Source organism: Alternaria dauci, chromosome 5 (assembly GCF_042100115.1).
Source record: "Alternaria dauci strain A2016 chromosome 5, whole genome shotgun sequence".
Taxonomy (NCBI): Eukaryota; Fungi; Ascomycota; class Dothideomycetes; order Pleosporales; family Pleosporaceae; genus Alternaria; species Alternaria dauci.
Genome location: NC_091276.1, coordinates 2,523,629 through 2,542,060, shown reverse-complemented (window position 1 = coordinate 2,542,060; position 18,432 = coordinate 2,523,629). Strand labels below are relative to the sequence as shown.

Genomic DNA, 18,432 nt, shown 5'->3' with positions numbered 1-18,432 from the left:
CAGCCGAGAAAACCAGGTATGGCCACACCACACACACACACGCCCACATCCGTCATGTCGGAGTCTGGTCCTGGGGGCACTGTGGGACAACGCTACCGGTGTCAGTCGCGGTTATTTTGACGGCTAACAAGACGGCTGTCGGCTTAGCTGGCGGCGAGGTGGGCGAGATCGTCCTGAGCCGCCCCGTCAGTTTTACGTTTGGTGCCGACTGACGGGTGCGCGCCTAAGCCCAGCGCGGGCAACCTACGCCGGTTACCACACAACCAAAGGGTTTAGGAAAGAAAAAAAAAGAGGGTTCAAAAATTTCTCACGATAACACAATCCAAACGCCACTTGTGATGGAGTCATAACTACGATGCTGTGGGTGGAGCAAATGATTCAGGTTATATAGAATCGGATTTTCTTCAGTTCCAGGAAAAGACGCCGCACACCGGGGAACTAGATTCGTTATCACATACACGCCCGCTCAGCTTGGACAAACGCCGTTCCAAAATTATTTTTTCGCACTGCAAGCCATACCTGGACGTAGCTGGATCAGCTCGGTGGGGCATCACAACGGCCCTGTACCATTATCTCGGGAAGTTGTGTCGATAGTTGGTTGCGAAAAAGGGCTTGTGACGAAACCTTACAGTACGCGCGCACAATATCTCGGGGTGGAGCGGCGAAAACGTTCACGAGCCAAGGAACCCAACCCAGCCCACGGAAAAGAGATGGCAGACATGCCCGACGACGCAAGGGGCGCAAGTAGCAGCAGGGTTGCTCCGCAGGAAGACATTAAGCGGCCCAATCTCTCGGTCGGGGAAGTGGGAACGGTAGCAGCAGCAGGAGGAGGAAGAGTGGAGACCCCGAGCTGCGACGATATCACGGTGGTGGGCAAGCAAGACAGAGTGCGAGGGTGGAGAGGGGTGCTGAGTTTTCTGGAAAAGAAAGGAGATGTTGAGCTACGAGGGTGTACGCCTGTGCCGTACGAGGAACGTCTAGAGACGCAGTATTCAAAGATCTTCACGCTTTGGTTCTGCATGAGTTGCAATCCCCTGCCGTGAGTGGTCGGCTCGAGATGCTGTTCCGGACATGTCAGCTAACGGGTATGCAGTGTGACTTTTGGTATGGTGGGCACCATGTCGTTTGCTTTGAGTCTCCGGGATGCGGCCCTGGTTATTCTTTTCTTCACGCTTGCAAGTACTGTGCCGGTGGCATACATGTGTACGTGGGGACCAAAGACGGGTATGCGACAGCTGGTTCAGGCGAGGTTTTCCTTTGGGAAGTACTTTGTTTCTTTACTGATACTGCTCAATCTTGCTACTCTGACGGGATTCTGCGTTGTCGATAGTGTCATTGGTGGTATGGCACTGTCGGCTGTGCAAGATGGAACGACCATCAACGCAACGGTTGGTATCGTCATCATCGCCCTCTTGTCGCTGGTCATATCCTTTTGCGGTTTCGGAGTCCTGCATCACTACGAACGGTGGGCGTGGATCCCAGCATTGGCGGCACTCGTTATTGCTGCAGGATGTGGGGGTATGAGTCTAGGCCACCAGGTCCCGGCCCCTGCTGCTACAGCATCGCAGGTTCTCTCATTCGGTGGTCTAGTGGCAAGCTTCATGCTCCCATGGGCTGCACTTGCGAGTGATTTTTCGACATACATGCATCCCAAAGCTCCTCCGCTCCGGATCGCACTCTACACCTACACCGGGCTCGCTCTCCCAACCATCCTCTTGATGACACTGGGTGCAGCCATGGGCGGCGCCACACCAAACATGGCGTCATGGCAGGCTGGCTACGATGTCAACGCAGCGAGCGGTGTCCTAGCAGCCATGCTTCACCCTGCCGGCGGATTTGGTCGCTTCGTCGCCGTCGTGCTGGCGTTCAGCATGTTGGGCAACCTGTCGGCCACAATGTACAGCGTAACACTGAACCTGCAGATGCTGCTTCCCTGGCTCTTCCGCATCCCGCGCATCTTCTTCAGCATCGTCATCACCGGCATCGTGATTGGCGTGGCTGTCGAGGCATCGAAGAGCTTCTTCCTCAACCTGGAGAACTTTATCGGCGTGATAGGGTACTGGAGTGCTGCGTTCATCGGCATCGCGTTGACTGAACACGTGCTGTTCCGGGGGAGCAGCCTTGTGGCTTATACCGAGGATGACGAGGCGTGGGACGAGCCGAGTAAGCTTCCGCCCGGCGTCGCGGCAATGGGCGCGTTTCTGCTTTCCTTTGCCCTCGTCATCCCGTGTATGGGACAGATCTGGTGGACAGGGCCCATTGCGGAAACTACGGGCGACATCGGGTTGGAGGTAGCAGTGGTGCTGTCGGCGGCACTCTACGTGCCATTCCGAGTCGTAGAGAGGAGGATATGTGGGCGATGAATATCAAAGTAGCAAGGTCCAATCAGAAGCATTGTGCGTTGTCACGTTTGTTGTATACCACATGAAGTTTAGAGATTGCACATGCTGGAGTCTGGTGAGGATTTCCGGATGCGGCTAGCTCAGGGAAGTTGTTGCCTCGGTTGTACCCCGGAAACGCTTGGTCAGCCGGAGCCGCAGCTCAAATGCGGAGACATATGGCATCACAGGCGCCGTGGAAGACGCTTCCCTTTTGATAGTAATCTTTGCACCGTCCGTTCGATCCTTTCCCGTCCACTCCTTTTCCACTACTACCGGCTCCACGGCTGCTGCTGCCTCTGATCACGACGTTCCGCCTCTGATAGCGACGGCTCCTGCCTCTACTAGCGACGTTCACTATATTCACCATGTCCCAAACACAGGAAAAGGCACAGGAAAGGCTCATCGAGTCGACTTCGTCGGTGCCCCAGAGCACGGCGGCTCAGCAGAGCGACAATGTTGCGCATGCGCTGGCGGGCGCTGGCGGAGGACTGCTATCCATGGCCCTGACGTATGCGCCATGACGACGATTGAATGCGGGCTGCTAACACACTCCCCAGCTACCCGCTCATCACCCTCTCTACCCGCGCCCAGGTCGAATCCAAGCGCGCGCAGTTGTCGACGCTCAATGCTGCGCGCCGCATCGTCAAGCGCGAGGGCGTCGCCGGCCTCTACGCCGGCCTCGACTCGGCCCTCTTCGGCATCAGCGTCACAAACTTTGTCTACTACTACTGTACGACTCCCACACTCGGTACACGGCACACGGCACAGTACAATGGGCACTGACAGCAGCCAGGGTACGAATGGACCCGCTCCTTCTTCGAAAAGGCCGCGCTCAAGGCCGGCCGCGCCTCGTCGAAGCTCACCACCGTCGAGTCCATGATGGCGGGCGCCCTCGCTGGCAGCGCCACGGTCCTCATGACCAACCCCATCTGGGTGGTAAACACGCGCATGACGACGCGCAAGTCGGACGCTTGGGACGAGTCGCTCCCGGGCGCGCCTGCCCCGCAGAAGGCCCCCTCGACGCTCGGCACACTCTTCGCTCTTGTGCGTGATGAGGGCTTCTCACGCCTGTTCGCCGGTGTCATGCCTGCCTTGGTCTTGGTCATCAACCCCATCCTCCAATATACCGTCTTCGAGCAGCTCAAGCAGATGCTAGAGAAGAGGAGGCGCGTTACACCAACGGATGCCTTTTACCTGGGCGCGCTGGGCAAGCTGTTGGCCACGAGCATCACATACCCGTACATTACTGTCAAGAGCCGGATGCACGTTGCCGGTAGGGACGGACCCAGGGAGGACATGTTGACCACCTTCAGGCGCATCATCAGGGAGGAGGGCTACACTGGCTTGTATGGAGGTATGGCAGCATTTTCTGCGTTGGAGAAGGCATGTGCTAACTGCTGATAGGTATCGGACCAAAGGTCACCCAGAGTGTCATTACCGCCGCCTTCCTCTTCGCCTTCAAGGATGCGCTGTACGCCTACACCGTCCAGGCGCGCAAGAAGCTTGCCATGCGCCGTGCCTAGACGCCATCTCCAGAATGGTAGCAACCAGGCTAGTGGTGCGTCTTGGGTTGCTTCGCGACCCGTAAAAGAAGGGCGATACCATGTAGGAGGACAAGCGTCGTATTAAGCTATAGGCTTACATACGAGCACTGTGTTTGCGGTTCGTGGAGCAGAAAAACGATTCTCTGGAGGGGCTTCATGCGGGATTGCCATGTTTGTTACACGCGAGCATTTGGTGAGGTGCACAAGATGCCTTTTTGTGCATGAGACTCGGCGGGTGAAATCTCTTCTGAGCAGCGATAATGTATATACCCCAAATTCACCCGTCGTTTAACTTGGGCCGGGATTACCTTGCACGCGATCGCGATCATGTACAGCGAAGCAATCCCTTTGAGGTCGAAGGATGGGGCGGATAGGATCCCGTCTCTCCGCTAGTCGCGTCGTCAGGCCTACCTCACGTCTACCCAGCCGAGGCGGGGTACGACAATCGAGAGGATGTGACATCTCCACCACTGATGTTCTAGATGTTCCTGCAGCATCAACATAAGCCAGGGCGTCGTAGACATGGAGTGGGCTCGGCTTGTCGTTGAAGCGATTATGATATGAATACAGCTCGTCTCTTCCCATCCGTCTTTCTTTCTTATTTCAACGTCCTTCCATAACATACTTTGTGTCAAGATGAGCTCTGAACCGTTTACCTTAAGGTGGGGTATCTTGGGTACGCAATGCCATCCCAACGTCAGAAACAAACATGCTAATTCCAACAACTAGGCTGCGGAGGCATAGCAACAAGTACACTTCCCCCTTTCCTGCCCACATAACCCATATCTCTTTAACACCCACACCCAGCATTCACAAAAGACCTCCTCATCGACCCCCAAACCCGCAATGCACACGACATCCGCCACACCGTCGTCGCAGCCGCGACTTCCTCTTCCGCACAACGCGCCCACGACTTTTGTTCAGACGTCGGTGTGCCGCCCAACACGGCGAAAGCGTATGGCTCCTACAAGGACCTCGTACAGGACCCGGATGTGGATATTGTTTACGTGGCTACACCGCACTCGCACCATTACCAACACGCGCGCCTGGTTCTGGAAGCGGGCAAACATGTTTTGATAGAAAAGCCCATCACTGTTAATGCAGAGCAATGTAAGGAGCTGCGGCGACTAGCAAAGGAAAAGAAGAGGTTCATGATGGAAGCGGTGTGGACGAGATTCTTTCCTTTGAGCAGGGAGGTGTGCTCCATTATCCAGTCTGGTCGGCTCGGCACAATCACTCGTGTCTATGCCGATTTTAGCTTCTGGAACGATGTGGAAAACGAGTTTGGTAAAGAGCATCGCATGATCAATCCAGAGCTCGCGGGCGGCGCGTTGTTGGATCTGGGGATATATAGTCTGACGTGGGTATTCATGGCTTGTTACTATTGCCAGCTGCAACACATCGACAAAGAGAAACCAGTCGTAGTATCCGCGGTTAGCAAAGGGGATACGGGTGTCGACGAGACAACAACAGTGTTATTGCATTGGAAAGGGACGGGTGCGCATGCCGTAGCAGGAACGAGTATCAGGGTCGCTACGACGCCGAATGCGGCACATAGCAGTGGCGACGCGATCAGAATCCAGGGGACGCTGGGCGATTTGACGGTCGATTATGCGCCGAGGCCGAGGGCGTATACGCTTATTCCCGCGGCCAACGAGAAGAGAGGGAAGCCGGCGGAGTTTGAGTATGGCGTTGTGGAGAGGTTTAGAGAGATACCGGGGGGTGGGCATGGTATGTTTTGGGAGGCGGATGAGTGTGCGAGGTGTGTGAGGGATGGGAAGATGGAGAGTGAGGTTTGTGGGCTGCAGGAGACGGAGGTGCTTATGGAGGTTATGGATCAGGTGAGGAGGAGTGGGGGTGTGGTGTATCCGGAGAGGATTGGCAGTTTGGAGTATCCGCTTAAGGGGTTTGGGATCTGAGATACGTGAGAGGAAGTGTGGGGTGCGATTAACGAAAAGGGATGGCCATGGGAAGAATCATTTTGTCTTAAGTGTCGAGTGACTATCAATCCAGCCCAACCCCAAGGCATTGCCTTCCCAAGCCTCTACATACTGCCATATCATCACTTTTGAGCAGGTACAGACACCTTCGTGTCTCTCACCTCAATACCAAAGCAATCTAAGCCCTCAGCGTAAGAAGCGTACTATGTACAGCCTCCGCCACAGCAGTAGCCTCAGCCTCCCTCTTCACACCCCTCTGACTCCTTCCACCAAGGTCCTGGGTAACACCCCGTCCAAACATCATATCGCACTCATGGCCCCACCGACAACCAGGACCACACTTGCCCCCTGGACAGCCAAAGTGAGAAGTAGTCGCAGTAGGAACCGGACTAGGAGGAGGATTGTAAGACTCAACAGGAGCTGGCGTGATAGCCACATCAGCCGGAGGCCAAGGTGACGGTGGGCAGCCAGGCTCGTTCCTGCCGGGGATACACATGTGGCAGTCGGGACCGATGCGACCTGGAAAACAGGATGTAGACATGTCCTCGCGTGCCTCGACAGCGTTGGCGGGCGGATGGATGATGGGGAAACATCCGGGGCCGAACATGCCGGGCTCGCAACGGGGGGCTATGGCGGCGGGGGTAGGTTCAGCCTGGCGTGCGTGGATAGCGTTGCCTGGCGGATGGGTGATGATTGGAAAGCAGCCCGGACCGAACTTTCCAGGCTCGCAGCGAGGAGCTACGACGGTGGGGGTAGCGGCGCCGATGGACTGGACGTATGTGCGGGTGCTGCAGTACTTTGGGTTGATGCAGTAGACGGAAGTGATTGTGGTGACGAACTGGCCGACGGTGAGGCTGGCGAGGCCGAGGGCGATCGTGGAGAAAGTGGTGAGCTTCATTTTGCTGTGTGCAAGTCAGCGTCAGATCGTTGGGGCAAGTGGGTGTTTTGCGGGTTACCTGTGGTCGCAACTTTCGAGTTTATGTTGAAAAGCAAGGAGGAAAGGTGAGTAGAGTGTAGAGGGTGGAAGAAGAAGAGAGTCAGTAGGGGAGTGGTTTATATGTCCCACTACGCTGCGGTGAAGGTACGCTAACGGTGTGGAGACGTACTCACCTGCGTTTGTGAGGCGTTATAACTGAAAGCAAGGTTTGGGTAAGAGAGTGAGATTGAGCGGTCTACATTAAGAGAGTGGAGCCTAAGCCGTCGAGATCGAAGCATCCGCTTGCAGTGAGATTCGAGTAAACGCAAATATCAAATTTGAGGCGTGGCGATGTAATGAACGTAGAAGATAAACAGAGACACGATTTGACATACAGCCAGATGACAATGAATAGAACATATACTCTACGGATAATGATAATAAAACGCTGCTAAGATGTCCATGTCTATCAGTCTACCCATATGACAACCTAAAAAACCCGTCTATATCAAAAGACCCTGTGTAAAGTTCGGCAATGCAGCGCGATACTGCTGACTGTACTCGATGATGATCTGCTGTTGGTACCAACTATGGCGCGCATTGTGGTCGGCCACGAGATTATGTGCGAGCTCGTGGCAGTACGTGCAAAACCAACTGTCCAACGCCCGCAGCTTCCCTTCCTTGGTCTGACATCCATCGCTATGTAAAGCGATGAACCAAGCCAGATTGAAAAACAGACTGCCATTCATATTGAAGGCCACTGTATTCGACTTCTTGTCGAGGAATATGTTCACCGCAGCCGGGTTGACGCTAAAGATCGAGGTGAGGCCGAAGATGAGCGGCAGGAATGCTTGCAGGTGAGACTGCAAATCGGTGAGCGGCGCAGTCTCCTCGCGACCGTAGTAGATATCGACATGTCGACCTGAGAAGGGCACAGAAAAGGCCTTGTGCAGGTTCTCCCATTGTTCGCCATTACAGTACCCTCCTCGGTCAAGCTCCGTCGGGTCTTGGTGGTGCTTCGTGTTGATGTTCTCCATACCAGCAGGTCGGCATTCCTTGATAGCATTCTGGATGTTCGATTTCGTAGCTTGGATGTCGCGGCTGATCTGAGGGCCATCTGTGCCACGCGTGCCTTCACGTGGTGCGCTTGGAGTATTCTTGAATCCAAGCTTCTTCGCCCAGTTGTTGATGAGACCCTGATCCTCCTCCGGTTGACGGCCGCGGTTGGCAATCTCCATGCCAGTATCTGGACTACCAAACGCACCAGGCATGTCTTTGGCCTTCTCTGGCGTCTCGGGTGGCACGTTCTCTCTATCCTCGGACTTTACATGACCAGCCTTGGCTTGTTCGGCGGCTCGCTGCTGCTCTTCTTCTTCGCGTTCTTGTTCGGCCTGTTTGGCGATGCGTGCCTCGTGCTCTTTCCTCCGTAGGATACGCTCTACATTGATGCCCTTTTGCTGCAGTCGGCGCAGAGGCTCGGTCAAGATACGCTCGAGCGCGATCGCGTCGTTGCGCTTCGGCCGCGACACCAGCAGCCTGACTAGTTCGCTGGACACCTCGTAGAGATCGTATTTCGGTGTGATACTCAGCACATATCCCGTACCACGTACCTTAATGATCACAGCGGATTTGCGTGAAGATGTCGCGACGTTGCGTTCTGCCAGTGAGTAGCGAATAGAGATATCCGACACACATTGGACTGTCAGATTGGAACCCAGCCACTTAGCGTCATGTCTAATAGCCTTTGATGAAGCATCGCGCTCGTACTCGTGGAGGAACAGGCGCACGCGCTCCAGGATGTCTCTTCGAAGATCCTGGGCAGGCGACTGGTCGCGTGCCACTGTGCCGATGCGCTGGTCGGTCTTGACTAGCTCCGAGACCTTCTGAACGCCGAAGCGAGCGTAGAATTCCTCGAGGAGTTCTTCTTGCGGGGCTGCAATGATAAAGTCGCGGAATCTCGTCATGTAATTGACGTTATCGATGATCACGATCTCGCCGGCTTTGTTGAGAGACCATTCACGATGGACATTGTCCTCGTCAAGGTCGTCCATCTCTTCATCACCAGCATCGGCGACCTTCTTGGTGTCTTCTTTGATGTCACGGTAGCCAAGAAGTAGCCTTGAAGCCACAAGGGCTTTGACCAGATCCTTGTCCTTCCACAGATTTGCCGCATGTTCGGCCAGCTTTCTAAGCAGATCGAGATACTTCTCCTGACCAATGGTATTGAGGAAGCGAGCAGGGTTCTTGGCGAGGAGATATGCAAGATCATGTGTGGTAGGCTCGTGCTTCGCGCCAACCTTGAGTAGGAAGACTGTGGCTTCAGCACCATAGTGAACATAATCAAGGATACCACGATACTCTTGATCACGGCCAACAAAGACATGCTCGGGGGGATCGTAATGATGAATGCGCATCTCGGTTTTGCCAGTTTGATTCTTCGATCTATCCTCAAAACCACTGCAGGAAGGATCCAGATAGTACTTCCTGAAAATTGGTACGATGTTGGAAGTCGCAAGGTTTTGTATGAGCCCTTTATACTGATCGAGCTCAGATCCACGAGAAGCAAGGTAAGCAAACTGCATTTCCGCATCCAGCTTGGTCTTGGGCGGTGTCTTCATGAGATACTGAACACATGGGCCTATGCTCGGATCGCGCTGGACCGCCAGCTTCTCGGCATGACTGCGAAGGTCGCTTCGTAAGATCGGAAATCCTAGGCAGGCTGCATGCTCATTAGTGTAGCATTGGAACGGGCCTACTAATGCTGGAAAAGGAGCTTGTTCGGTTGGCAAGATCGGAAGAGTCAGGGCGGCAAACTTCTGGTGCTCTGCGGCGTAGTTGTTCTTGTAGTAATTTGTCAAGAAGTATTCCATCGCACGCGTATAGAGCTGGAGATCTTTGGCTTGACCGGCGCGATGGAGGACGTTTGCGATAGTGATGGAATCTGGCCATTGTCGTAGTCCAAGACGCAAAAGTAGTACACCTTCCCGGGTAGTAGGCTTGAACTCGAAGGGCAGGTTGATCTGTGTAAGACCCAAAGCTACAATAGCCGGGTCTGGTGCATAAAGATCCGAAGCTTTAAACTGCTCGCCTGGCTTTACCAAAGCACCGTTCCCTGGCAAAAATGCTGTTTGTTGTAGTCGGTTGAGATCTTTCGCAGGAATTTCGTTAATGACGGATGCGAAGTAGCGGATAAGGTCAACGTGATTCCAGGTCGGCTTCTCAGACTTCTCAGCCTGCTGCGCGTCACGACTGCGCATTCTGTCAAACACCATCGGGAGATCGATGGTCTTTCGTACCCCTAGCGCTAGGAGGAACTTCTCCTTGGAGCCTGGGAATGGCGTCACAGTCGGCAGATCGTCGAAAAGCTTGACAGTAGGAAAGTATGACTCAGCTGGTCGCCGCATGCCCATCTTCGTAGGCAAGATCGTGTGGGGAGTCAAGATCTTAACAACTGTCTCCTTGGAAGTCCCATCGAGTTGCTCCCAGCACTTGGACGTCAAAGTCAGTACGGAAAGCGCTAAATTCTCGTCTTTGGTGAAGTCATCCAACTGTGGGCGTGTCGTCATATGCCGAAGCCAACGAACCATCGACAACTCCACCCAACCAAAAAGTTGCAGTTGTTTCATCGACATGCCTCTTGTGAAAGTGAAAGGTATCGTGTCTGGTGGGAGCGGCAAATGCGCACCGATGCGTGCTGGGTTCACAAACGTGCTTATGTCGCCCAAGGCAAGAATCCTACCAGAATTCTTCTCTGGCTGAACATCGATGTTGGCGACAGTGTTTTCGAACAAACTACGAGAGCCGGGGACGTCAATTTCGCCGCTTTCCAGCTTAGCTCCGCACCACTTAAGGAATTCGGAAAGCTCGTCCTCGTTCAGTGCCCGTGACTCCAGGCCCTGGCGGATGTCCTGCATCGTGAGCTCAGTGATAAAACCGCGGTTATGTAGGTTGAGCATGAAGTCGACCGCGCCATTTGCCAGCTCCTGGGGAACCATAGGAACCTCATTTAGAAAGCTCAAAGTTTCTGCTGGCATACGCACGCGCTTACTCGGCAAGAATCCCTTGGTCGAAAGGATGTCAATCGATTGATCCTTGGAACAATTCCAGAACGCCTCGTCGATCTTATCCCCGAGAGCCGTGGATGGATGTGATGATTTAGATGTGTATTGTTTGAACACATAAGCAGTCTTCGCGATCAAAGTCTCCATAGATTCTTTGCCAAACTGAGTTTGTAACGCTGCCAACTCTGCTGCGTAGGTAATGCGACACGCCAGCCCTGCAACGCGTAGAAGCTCGATGTTCCAGGTAGAAATGTAACGGGCATTCATATCCACATTCTCTCGCTCCACTGTCGGAATAAGCGATGGTGCCGAGATGTGTGCAAGATAGCCCGTTGTCTGAGCGGTAGGAAACCCGATAAAGATTCGTCCAGATTTCGTTGGGAGGACTTCTGCGAAGATCTTATCTGCAAGCGCGGCCGAACTTCCCGAGCCTGTTGCCAGAGTGGTTGATGGGTCCTGATACGGACATGTCAGAAGTGCGATTTTAATCGTCTTGGGTGGTGATTTCTTGGTTGCCCGCTCGATTTCCCTTGTAAAAGTTTGCGAGACTTTTGTAGCCGCAACCACAGTGCATACTTTTAGAAAGATTGTGCCTGTTGAGTCACCTGCTATTTCTTCACTGGAAATCGTCTTCTCTGGCACAGGCTTGACACTCTTCGTGGGAGGAGGAGGTGCCGATGCAAACTTTGAGAAAAAGCTTCGGAGCGAAGTGCCAGCGTTGCGTACTTCTTGCTGTACGAGATCTGCTGCTTTCTTTGGGGGCAACTGAGCGGTGGCGATGACGTTCATCCAGGCCGCATCGATCTGAGAGTGCTGTTGCGTAACATCAGTCACTCGCATTAAACCCCCTTCGGTCTCTGTCTTGAGTCCGTTGGGCACGCGGATGGCCTCCGGAGGTGATATTTTCTTGTTGAATGACGCAACAACGTAATCATCAACGTGAAGCTCGATGCTTTGTAACCCAACAAACGTGAGACTCGTTGCCAAAAACTGACACAGGGTGGGCAAGTTCGGTAGCTTCGATGGATTGTACGACGGGGATGCAGGGTTTGCTTGTCGATATTCGAGCATAAATATAGTGTCTCTTGTATCGTGTTCGGGTGGTACAGGGGCGGCCTTTGTCGAAAGCATATTACCCTTCCAGTAGAACGCCATGGTCCGGTCTCCTGAAACTACAAACGGCTCATCGCAGTCGGCAAAGACGCTGTAGAACCCGACGCCGAAAGCGCCAATTTTCGTTTCGTCTGGATTGCCGTCCGCGATACTTTTTAGACGACTCCAGTCTGCGGTTGTGAATGGCTGACCGTTATTGCTTACAACGAGTCGCTTGAGTGTGTGATGTTGGATAATATGCTTCAGTAGAACGGGATCCTCGGCGGCCTGTGGTGTGGGAACAGTCAGAGATGGATCCGTCTCGAACTTAATGATGACTTGGTCTGCTTTCGCATCTGCCGCGTTCTGTATCAACTCTCGCAATGTCGTATGTTCGCTGGAGTAACGTGCAAGGACCTTGTCGATCAAGGCCCGAGTGTTGACCGTGACCTCGCTATCGAAACCATCGGCCATGGTTTGGTTGCGCAGCCGCGCAAAATCAATCGCAGCCATCTTGCAAAGATTATCAGAAGATGCCTAACAGAGTGGCGTTGATGTTTGAAGCCAGAGTGGCAGATCTCGAAGTGGAGCGCAGCAACACTGTATGCAAAAGAAGTGTGAGAGCTTCAAATGCGGAAAATCGTTCTTAGTCTACCCCGCTGGTGCCCCGCGAGATAGGTCCGGATTGTGGTTGAAGTTGTAATGTGAACGCGCTGGTTGTACTAAATGTGCTGGTAAGACGTGGGAGGCGGTGGCAAAGCCGTGAGGACGAGCCAGACCGTCGAATATTCCTGCGCAGCAAAAACAACACTCCTGAATATGCTCACGCTATGCAGAACGTAGGAAACATATCAAAGACAGCAGCGCAGCCTGGTGGAAGGCGAAGGGTTGTCGGTGAGACGTCGTGTTTCGAGTGGCACTTGATGTTGCAGGCACCGGCGCAGGGGCCAGCGCCGGAAGTGGTTAGATCATTTCGGGCCTTGCCACGAGGGCCGAAGCTTTGAGGATCACCAACCGTTTCACCGTCCGCCGTATTCCACGCATCATGCAGGCACCCGCCAACACGACGCTATCCTCCTGATCCAGTTTATTGTTTTTGGCCGTCAGGTCTCCAGTCTCCAGATGTTGCGATGGCAGTCGACCCTCTGTCCCCGATCGCGCCTGCGCGCATTAGGGCCTTGCTTCTTCCCGTGAGTCGCATCAAGCGTTCGCGCTTCATAGCCTTTGTCGACCTCCTGCAACAAGAGTCACTGGTTCGACTGGGTGACATCAGCCCTGATCCGCGACCTGACCGGAGTACGACCCCTCGTGATCCAGCTTAGCTCTGATGTTTACTGATCTTGGCGACGCATAGATATGTTTTCTCCTTTAGCGTGGCCTGACGGAACTCTACTTTATGACTTGTCAACTTCCATGCCATCGGCTTCTCATCTATCTCTTTCGCCGTTTGAGCAGTTCAGAGAGCCCCTGCTTGTCATTGGAATCGGGGACGCGTCCGAGTATGTCTGGCTACAGCCGTCACGTGCGACTGATGGCACATCAAGTACGACATTTGAAGACCCCCCAGTCAACGATGATGAAGCAAACGCTATCCAGTTCGGTGTCGATGATCTCAGAGAACAGTTCCCCAGGGCGTATCTCCACAGCATCATGATGTTTGATTCAGCAACCCAGTCTCGACATCCGCGCTTGCCTCAAGAAACGCTCTTGATCCCACCAAAGTCGCATCTAAAGACTACTACGATGAAGACCTTCATGTGCGATCTTACTGCAACCCTACTAGCAGAGATGACAACCTTGGCGAAATCTATACAAGCTCTCCCCACACTGGTCTCGCCAGCTTCTCAGAATGGTGCAATGGAGGTCACACCCAGCTGGGCCGCAGCTGACTCGACTTCGCAATTCGCGCGACGCAACTCGCAAACCCCTACTGCCAGTAGGCCAGAGTCGCCCGTGAATAACGCACTGAAGGATGGCCACAGAATGTCAATGCCTGTGTTGTCATCAAATTCAGGGGGACCATTATCCACAGAGGATCCAAGAACTGCTTCTTCGAGTGCGCAAGGTACACGTACACCACCAACAACGTTTGATGAGATATCAGGTGTCAACTCAGCCAATACACTGCATCAAACGAATAGTGATTCTAGCAGACCTAGCACTGCAACCAAGAAGACTGCCGCAGACCGCGTGTCAATCCACGGCTTTGGTTCTGGTGGAGTCGGCGAGAGGGCTAGGAACAAGGGACGTGGTCGTATTGGAATTGTGATTGGTACATTATACATGTGCGCGGGCCAGTGGGTTGAGGCAGTACGAGAGCTCACAGAGGGCGCAACTAGAGCCCGAGCCTTGAGCGATCATCTATGGCATGCCAAAGCTCTTGAGCATATCATGGTGTGCATGCTTCTCTTTGCTTGGTCAGGCATGGAGTTTCAGGTTTGTTCTCCTTTCGTATGAACAATATTGCAGTTGCTCATCAACCTTTACAGATACCTGAAGTTTGCTATCCAGTTGGCGGAGGCATCACACCAACGCATACGCCATCGAACAGTGCTTCCGATGTCTCAACTCCAGCGAAACCGCAAAAGCACGACAACTCGTTAGATGCTCTCAACTCGCTGCTGCCAGACTTGGTCAACATGATACTGAACTTGTATACACGTGCGGCCAACTTCGCTGGAGAATCGTTGCCGCCTCTTGCCTTCTCGGAATGTGTAATACGGTTTTCCAAGTTATTGGCTGCAATCAATCTATCCGCGGGATTCCTCGACGAAGATGCGCTACGACACCTTGTACAGAACGTACCGTACAAGCAGAAAGCACGGCTTTCAGTGCCGAGGCTTAATGTACATCCTACGCGCAATGACATCGCTTCCATGCTATTTCGCGCATTACCTGGACCCGTAGAAAGCTCTGGAATGAATCCTACGGACCGCGTCGTAGTACTAGCTGGTGTTGCTTCGATTTTGTCGTCATTGGGATTACAACGTAAGAAGGCCATCGTCATGAAGGAGTTCATCACATCCCTAGTTCCTGGCTTGATTCAAGCCCGTAAAGTGGGAGCAGCTGAGATGGGAGTTCACCCGGCTGCCGGTCTTGCCGCTTTGAACATCGCAAGTGGTGGCACTTCCGGAACCGGTGCCCTCAACTTGGGCGAAGGCGAAGTCGAGCAAGGTATCGAAGAATTTCTGGGTCTACTGGGTCGAATATACGGGATACCAAATTCGAAGGGGAACATGCCCGACATCACCGTACCCAGTCAAAGAAACGAGAACGCGGAGAGTGCTTCAGACAGCATTGCTAGTCAACGAGTGGTCGACGCTATTCTGGCAATTTCTTCCTTGCGAACTTTTGGCAGTCTTAGCCTCAAGCTGGAAATACTGCGAACATGTCTCAGTTTCTGCGAAGCGTTACCGGATTTCAACGGCGTTCTCCATTTCACTGCCCTTTTACTGCGGGTCGCAGGCCCGGGTACAGCGCCCAGGCCTAACAGCACCGACGTGTTCGTGTCTCTTGCACGGGATGAGCAGATCCGGCTTTACTCGAACATCTCGAGAACAGTCACAGCTGCGAAGAAGCTTGGGCTACAACACGTTGAGACAGAATATTGGGACGACTTTCTTGTCCGCGGGTTGTTTATACTTGAGGAACTGGAACCTCTACGATTAACTCAGAGGCAGGGGACGGAACTAAAGTCCGATAGCCAAGGAAAAGAAGGCCCATTCCTCCATAATGCGTGGTTGAAGAAGCCGCAGACGAATGCTGCACAAACAGTTCTGGTTGCTAATGAGCACTATCGCTTCGTCATCGCCATGCAGAACCCATATGAGTTCGAGCTTGGGGTAGAGTCGTTGAAGATAGCGGCTGAAGGTGTGGAATTTTTTGCACTAGAGGAGCACTTCCTGCTTGGTCCTTACAGAACCCAAAAGTTCCAGATTACAGGAACAGCGCGAACATCGGGATCCTTGAAGATCATTGGTTGCTATGTCAAGCTCATTGGATGTCGAGAACGGCTCTTCCCTATATTTCCTGAACCATGGAAGCCAAAGAGAGAAGCCAAGATGAAGCGCATGGGTCTCAAAGCATGTCTAGGCGCTCCAGCATCACGGCCCTCTTCGGCTATTGCGCCATCGATCGACCATAGGGCCACCTTTCAGCCGAAGCCAGAGTCACTGACGTTCTCTGTAATACCAGATCAGCCTGTCATTGTCATCACCAAAGTGTCTTTACCACAATCAGCGGTCATGGTGCTTGAAGGCGAGAGAAAACGTTTCACCGTTACTGTCAAGAACACCTCAGCTGTAACAGCTGTCGACTTTGTTCACATCTCTTTTCAGGATACCGCAACTGCCGCAATACAAGCGGCGACGTCCAACAAAGACTTACCCGCAGCTGAGTTGCACGAACTAGAGGTCCAGCTCGCTCATCATCCATCCTTGCGTTGGTGTAAGAACGAGGCCGAGGAATCACCGAGTATCAAGCCGGGCGCCGAAGCCGAATTTACTATTGAGGTTATCGGCCGCACAAGACTGACGGATGCTACCATCCAGATCGATTACGCCAACCTTGGGAAGCGAAGATCGGAAGTTGAGGAACACTTCTTCACCCGCCAGGTGTCGGCGCCCATCTCCATCACTGTGAATGCAAGTGTGCAGCTTCAGCGCCCAGACATAGTACCCCTTTCCGGCGACATCGGCTGGTTCGATACCGTATCGTCGGGTTCACAAGCTAAGGCTGACCACGAGTCATCACCTCCACCGGCATCCGGGAAAGCTGCCAGCCATCTCCGGTCCTTCCTAAACCAGAAGCAAAGCCTCGAGAACGACGAAGAGCACTGCATGCTCCTTCTAGATCTGAGAAACTCGTGGCCGAACCCATTGTCGATATCGCTCCAAGCTCGAGAGCCTATGCTCAACGGCAAGTACAGCGACGAATCTTGGAACGAAGCACATGGTGTCAATGAAGTCATACAGCCAGGGCATGTCAGTAGGATCGCCATGATCCTTCCAAAGGTCTATCTACAAGACCCTCACGCCGCTGTTCCATCCTTGAACCCTGCTAATCAACGTCAATTCGTCGTTAGCACGAGCAAAATCTCTCCCGAAACCGAACGTGCGAGCAGGGAAGCTTTCTGGTATCGCGAAGAGCTACTCAAACTTGTGCGAGGAACGTGGACAGAAGACGGGAATGGACGTCATGGTGAACTGGAACTGCGCGGCATCCGCTTCACGCCGCGGATGGTTGAGGCCATCAGACTTGAGGATCTTGCCATCACTACAACCATCATCTCGGACTACCCCGCAGCAGATGGCGAAGATACCGTGCGGCAATTTGGCCGCGCAAAGTTCAAGGTACCAGTAGATGAGTTTCTTACACTGAAGACGTCCGTCCGTAACCGAAGTCCGCGTCCCATCTCGCCGATATTAAGGCTACAGCCACATGTCGCTGGCCTCCCGCACAACATTGCGTTGGACCTCGACAAGCGCTTCTCGTGGACTGGAGTACTACAACGCAAGCTACCGGTCATACAACCTGGAGAAACTGTAGAGTCTGAGCTTGGTATCGTTGCGCTATGCAGCGGTACCTACGAGATCGGTGCAACGGTCGACGAGGCAGAGTTCATCAAGGTCGGAGGTGGAGATGAGCATCAAAAGGCGGATATAGACACTCATACTTTGCTGCAGGGTGGTAATGTCTTGGGCGAACCGAAACTGCGGACTTGGTACATGAGAGAGCCTTGCACGATTGTTGCCAGGATATGATAAGAAAAGAAGTAACGTAGCTGACGATATAGATCTTATCATGGGTTCTTCAGGTGCTATTGACTGAGTGACGGCACATATGTGCTTGGTGGGTCATCTGTGACGTTTTGGGCCCGATGATACAAGGGACATGAGCAGGTGACATTGATCAGGAAAACGCTAACCAGAATACATCTGGACGACAACTTACAAATACGATCTATCGGGACTGTGGATCGCATATCGGAGGTTGGTGGTGTGGACGCGACGGTTTTCGACATTTTGCCACATGGACCTTGGCAGTGACAATTTTGAGAGTAAAGCAGAAGCCCACACGGGCGCAGCATGCACTATTGGCGGGGGGGGGTTTTGCTACAGTCATGACGCCATCTGCTGCTATTTCGAGTGATGAAATACCATGTTGTTTAACGAGTTCCGAGATGTAAGAAGATTGTGACGGCTGTATATCAGCTGTATCCCCTATTCCGGGCAGAGAAGACGTAAGGAATATTCTTATCTCTTTGTTCCAGCATGTTTCTAAGAAAGAATATTCTTCCTGTCTCATCAGTATAGTCGCCTTGTCTTTATGGTCCGTGTGGACCAGCAACGCGAACACTCATCGTATTCTTTGTCTGCGGTTTTCGAGAACGAGCCGGAAAAGCCACATGAAAGCAACATCCGTATTCTTGATAATGCCAGTTATGGCGTTAATTTTTGACGAAGAAGAATGATAATGTAGTGGGAGTTTTTATATACG

General features: G+C 53.1%; 6 protein-coding genes across 6 annotated transcripts; 4 read left to right on the top strand and 2 right to left on the bottom strand.

Moving 5' to 3' along the window:
• Window positions 1–1,019: 1,019 nt before the first annotated feature.
• Window positions 1,020–2,363, top strand: ACET3X_006276 (uncharacterized protein; the record flags this gene model as incomplete). The annotated part of the gene is made up of 2 exons (XM_069452470.1): window positions 1,020–1,039; window positions 1,094–2,363. The coding sequence occupies 2 exons, from the start codon at window positions 1,020–1,022 to the stop codon at window positions 2,361–2,363; spliced, it is 1,290 nt and encodes a 429-aa protein (XP_069306636.1).
• Window positions 2,364–2,746: 383 nt separating this feature from the next.
• Window positions 2,747–3,904, top strand: ACET3X_006275 (uncharacterized protein; the record flags this gene model as incomplete). The annotated part of the gene is made up of 4 exons (XM_069452469.1): window positions 2,747–2,889; window positions 2,939–3,111; window positions 3,175–3,735; window positions 3,786–3,904. 4 exons carry the CDS (start codon window positions 2,747–2,749, stop codon window positions 3,902–3,904), a joined length of 996 nt encoding a protein of 331 aa, XP_069306635.1.
• A 657-nt stretch (window positions 3,905–4,561) lies between these two features.
• ACET3X_006274 (uncharacterized protein) lies at window positions 4,562–5,363 on the top strand (the record flags this gene model as incomplete). Its single annotated transcript, XM_069452467.1, has 3 exons — window positions 4,562–4,601; window positions 4,733–5,285; window positions 5,345–5,363. The coding sequence occupies 3 exons, from the start codon at window positions 4,562–4,564 to the stop codon at window positions 5,361–5,363; spliced, it is 612 nt and encodes a 203-aa protein (XP_069306634.1).
• Window positions 5,364–6,043: 680 nt separating this feature from the next.
• On the bottom strand, window positions 6,044–6,763 carry ACET3X_006273 (uncharacterized protein; the record flags this gene model as incomplete). The annotated part of the gene is made up of 1 exon (XM_069452466.1): window positions 6,044–6,763. One exon carries the CDS (start codon window positions 6,761–6,763, stop codon window positions 6,044–6,046), a length of 720 nt encoding a protein of 239 aa, XP_069306633.1.
• A 521-nt stretch (window positions 6,764–7,284) lies between these two features.
• Window positions 7,285–12,447, bottom strand: ACET3X_006272 (uncharacterized protein; the record flags this gene model as incomplete). Its single annotated transcript, XM_069452465.1, has 1 exon — window positions 7,285–12,447. The coding sequence occupies one exon, from the start codon at window positions 12,445–12,447 to the stop codon at window positions 7,285–7,287; it is 5,163 nt and encodes a 1,720-aa protein (XP_069306632.1).
• A 513-nt stretch (window positions 12,448–12,960) lies between these two features.
• Window positions 12,961–17,715, top strand: ACET3X_006271 (uncharacterized protein). The gene is made up of 3 exons (XM_069452464.1): window positions 12,961–13,230; window positions 13,289–14,370; window positions 14,424–17,715. The coding sequence occupies exons 1-3, from the start codon at window positions 13,065–13,067 to the stop codon at window positions 17,694–17,696; spliced, it is 4,521 nt and encodes a 1,506-aa protein (XP_069306631.1). The 5' UTR covers window positions 12,961–13,064; the 3' UTR covers window positions 17,697–17,715.
• Window positions 17,716–18,432: the final 717 nt, after the last annotated feature.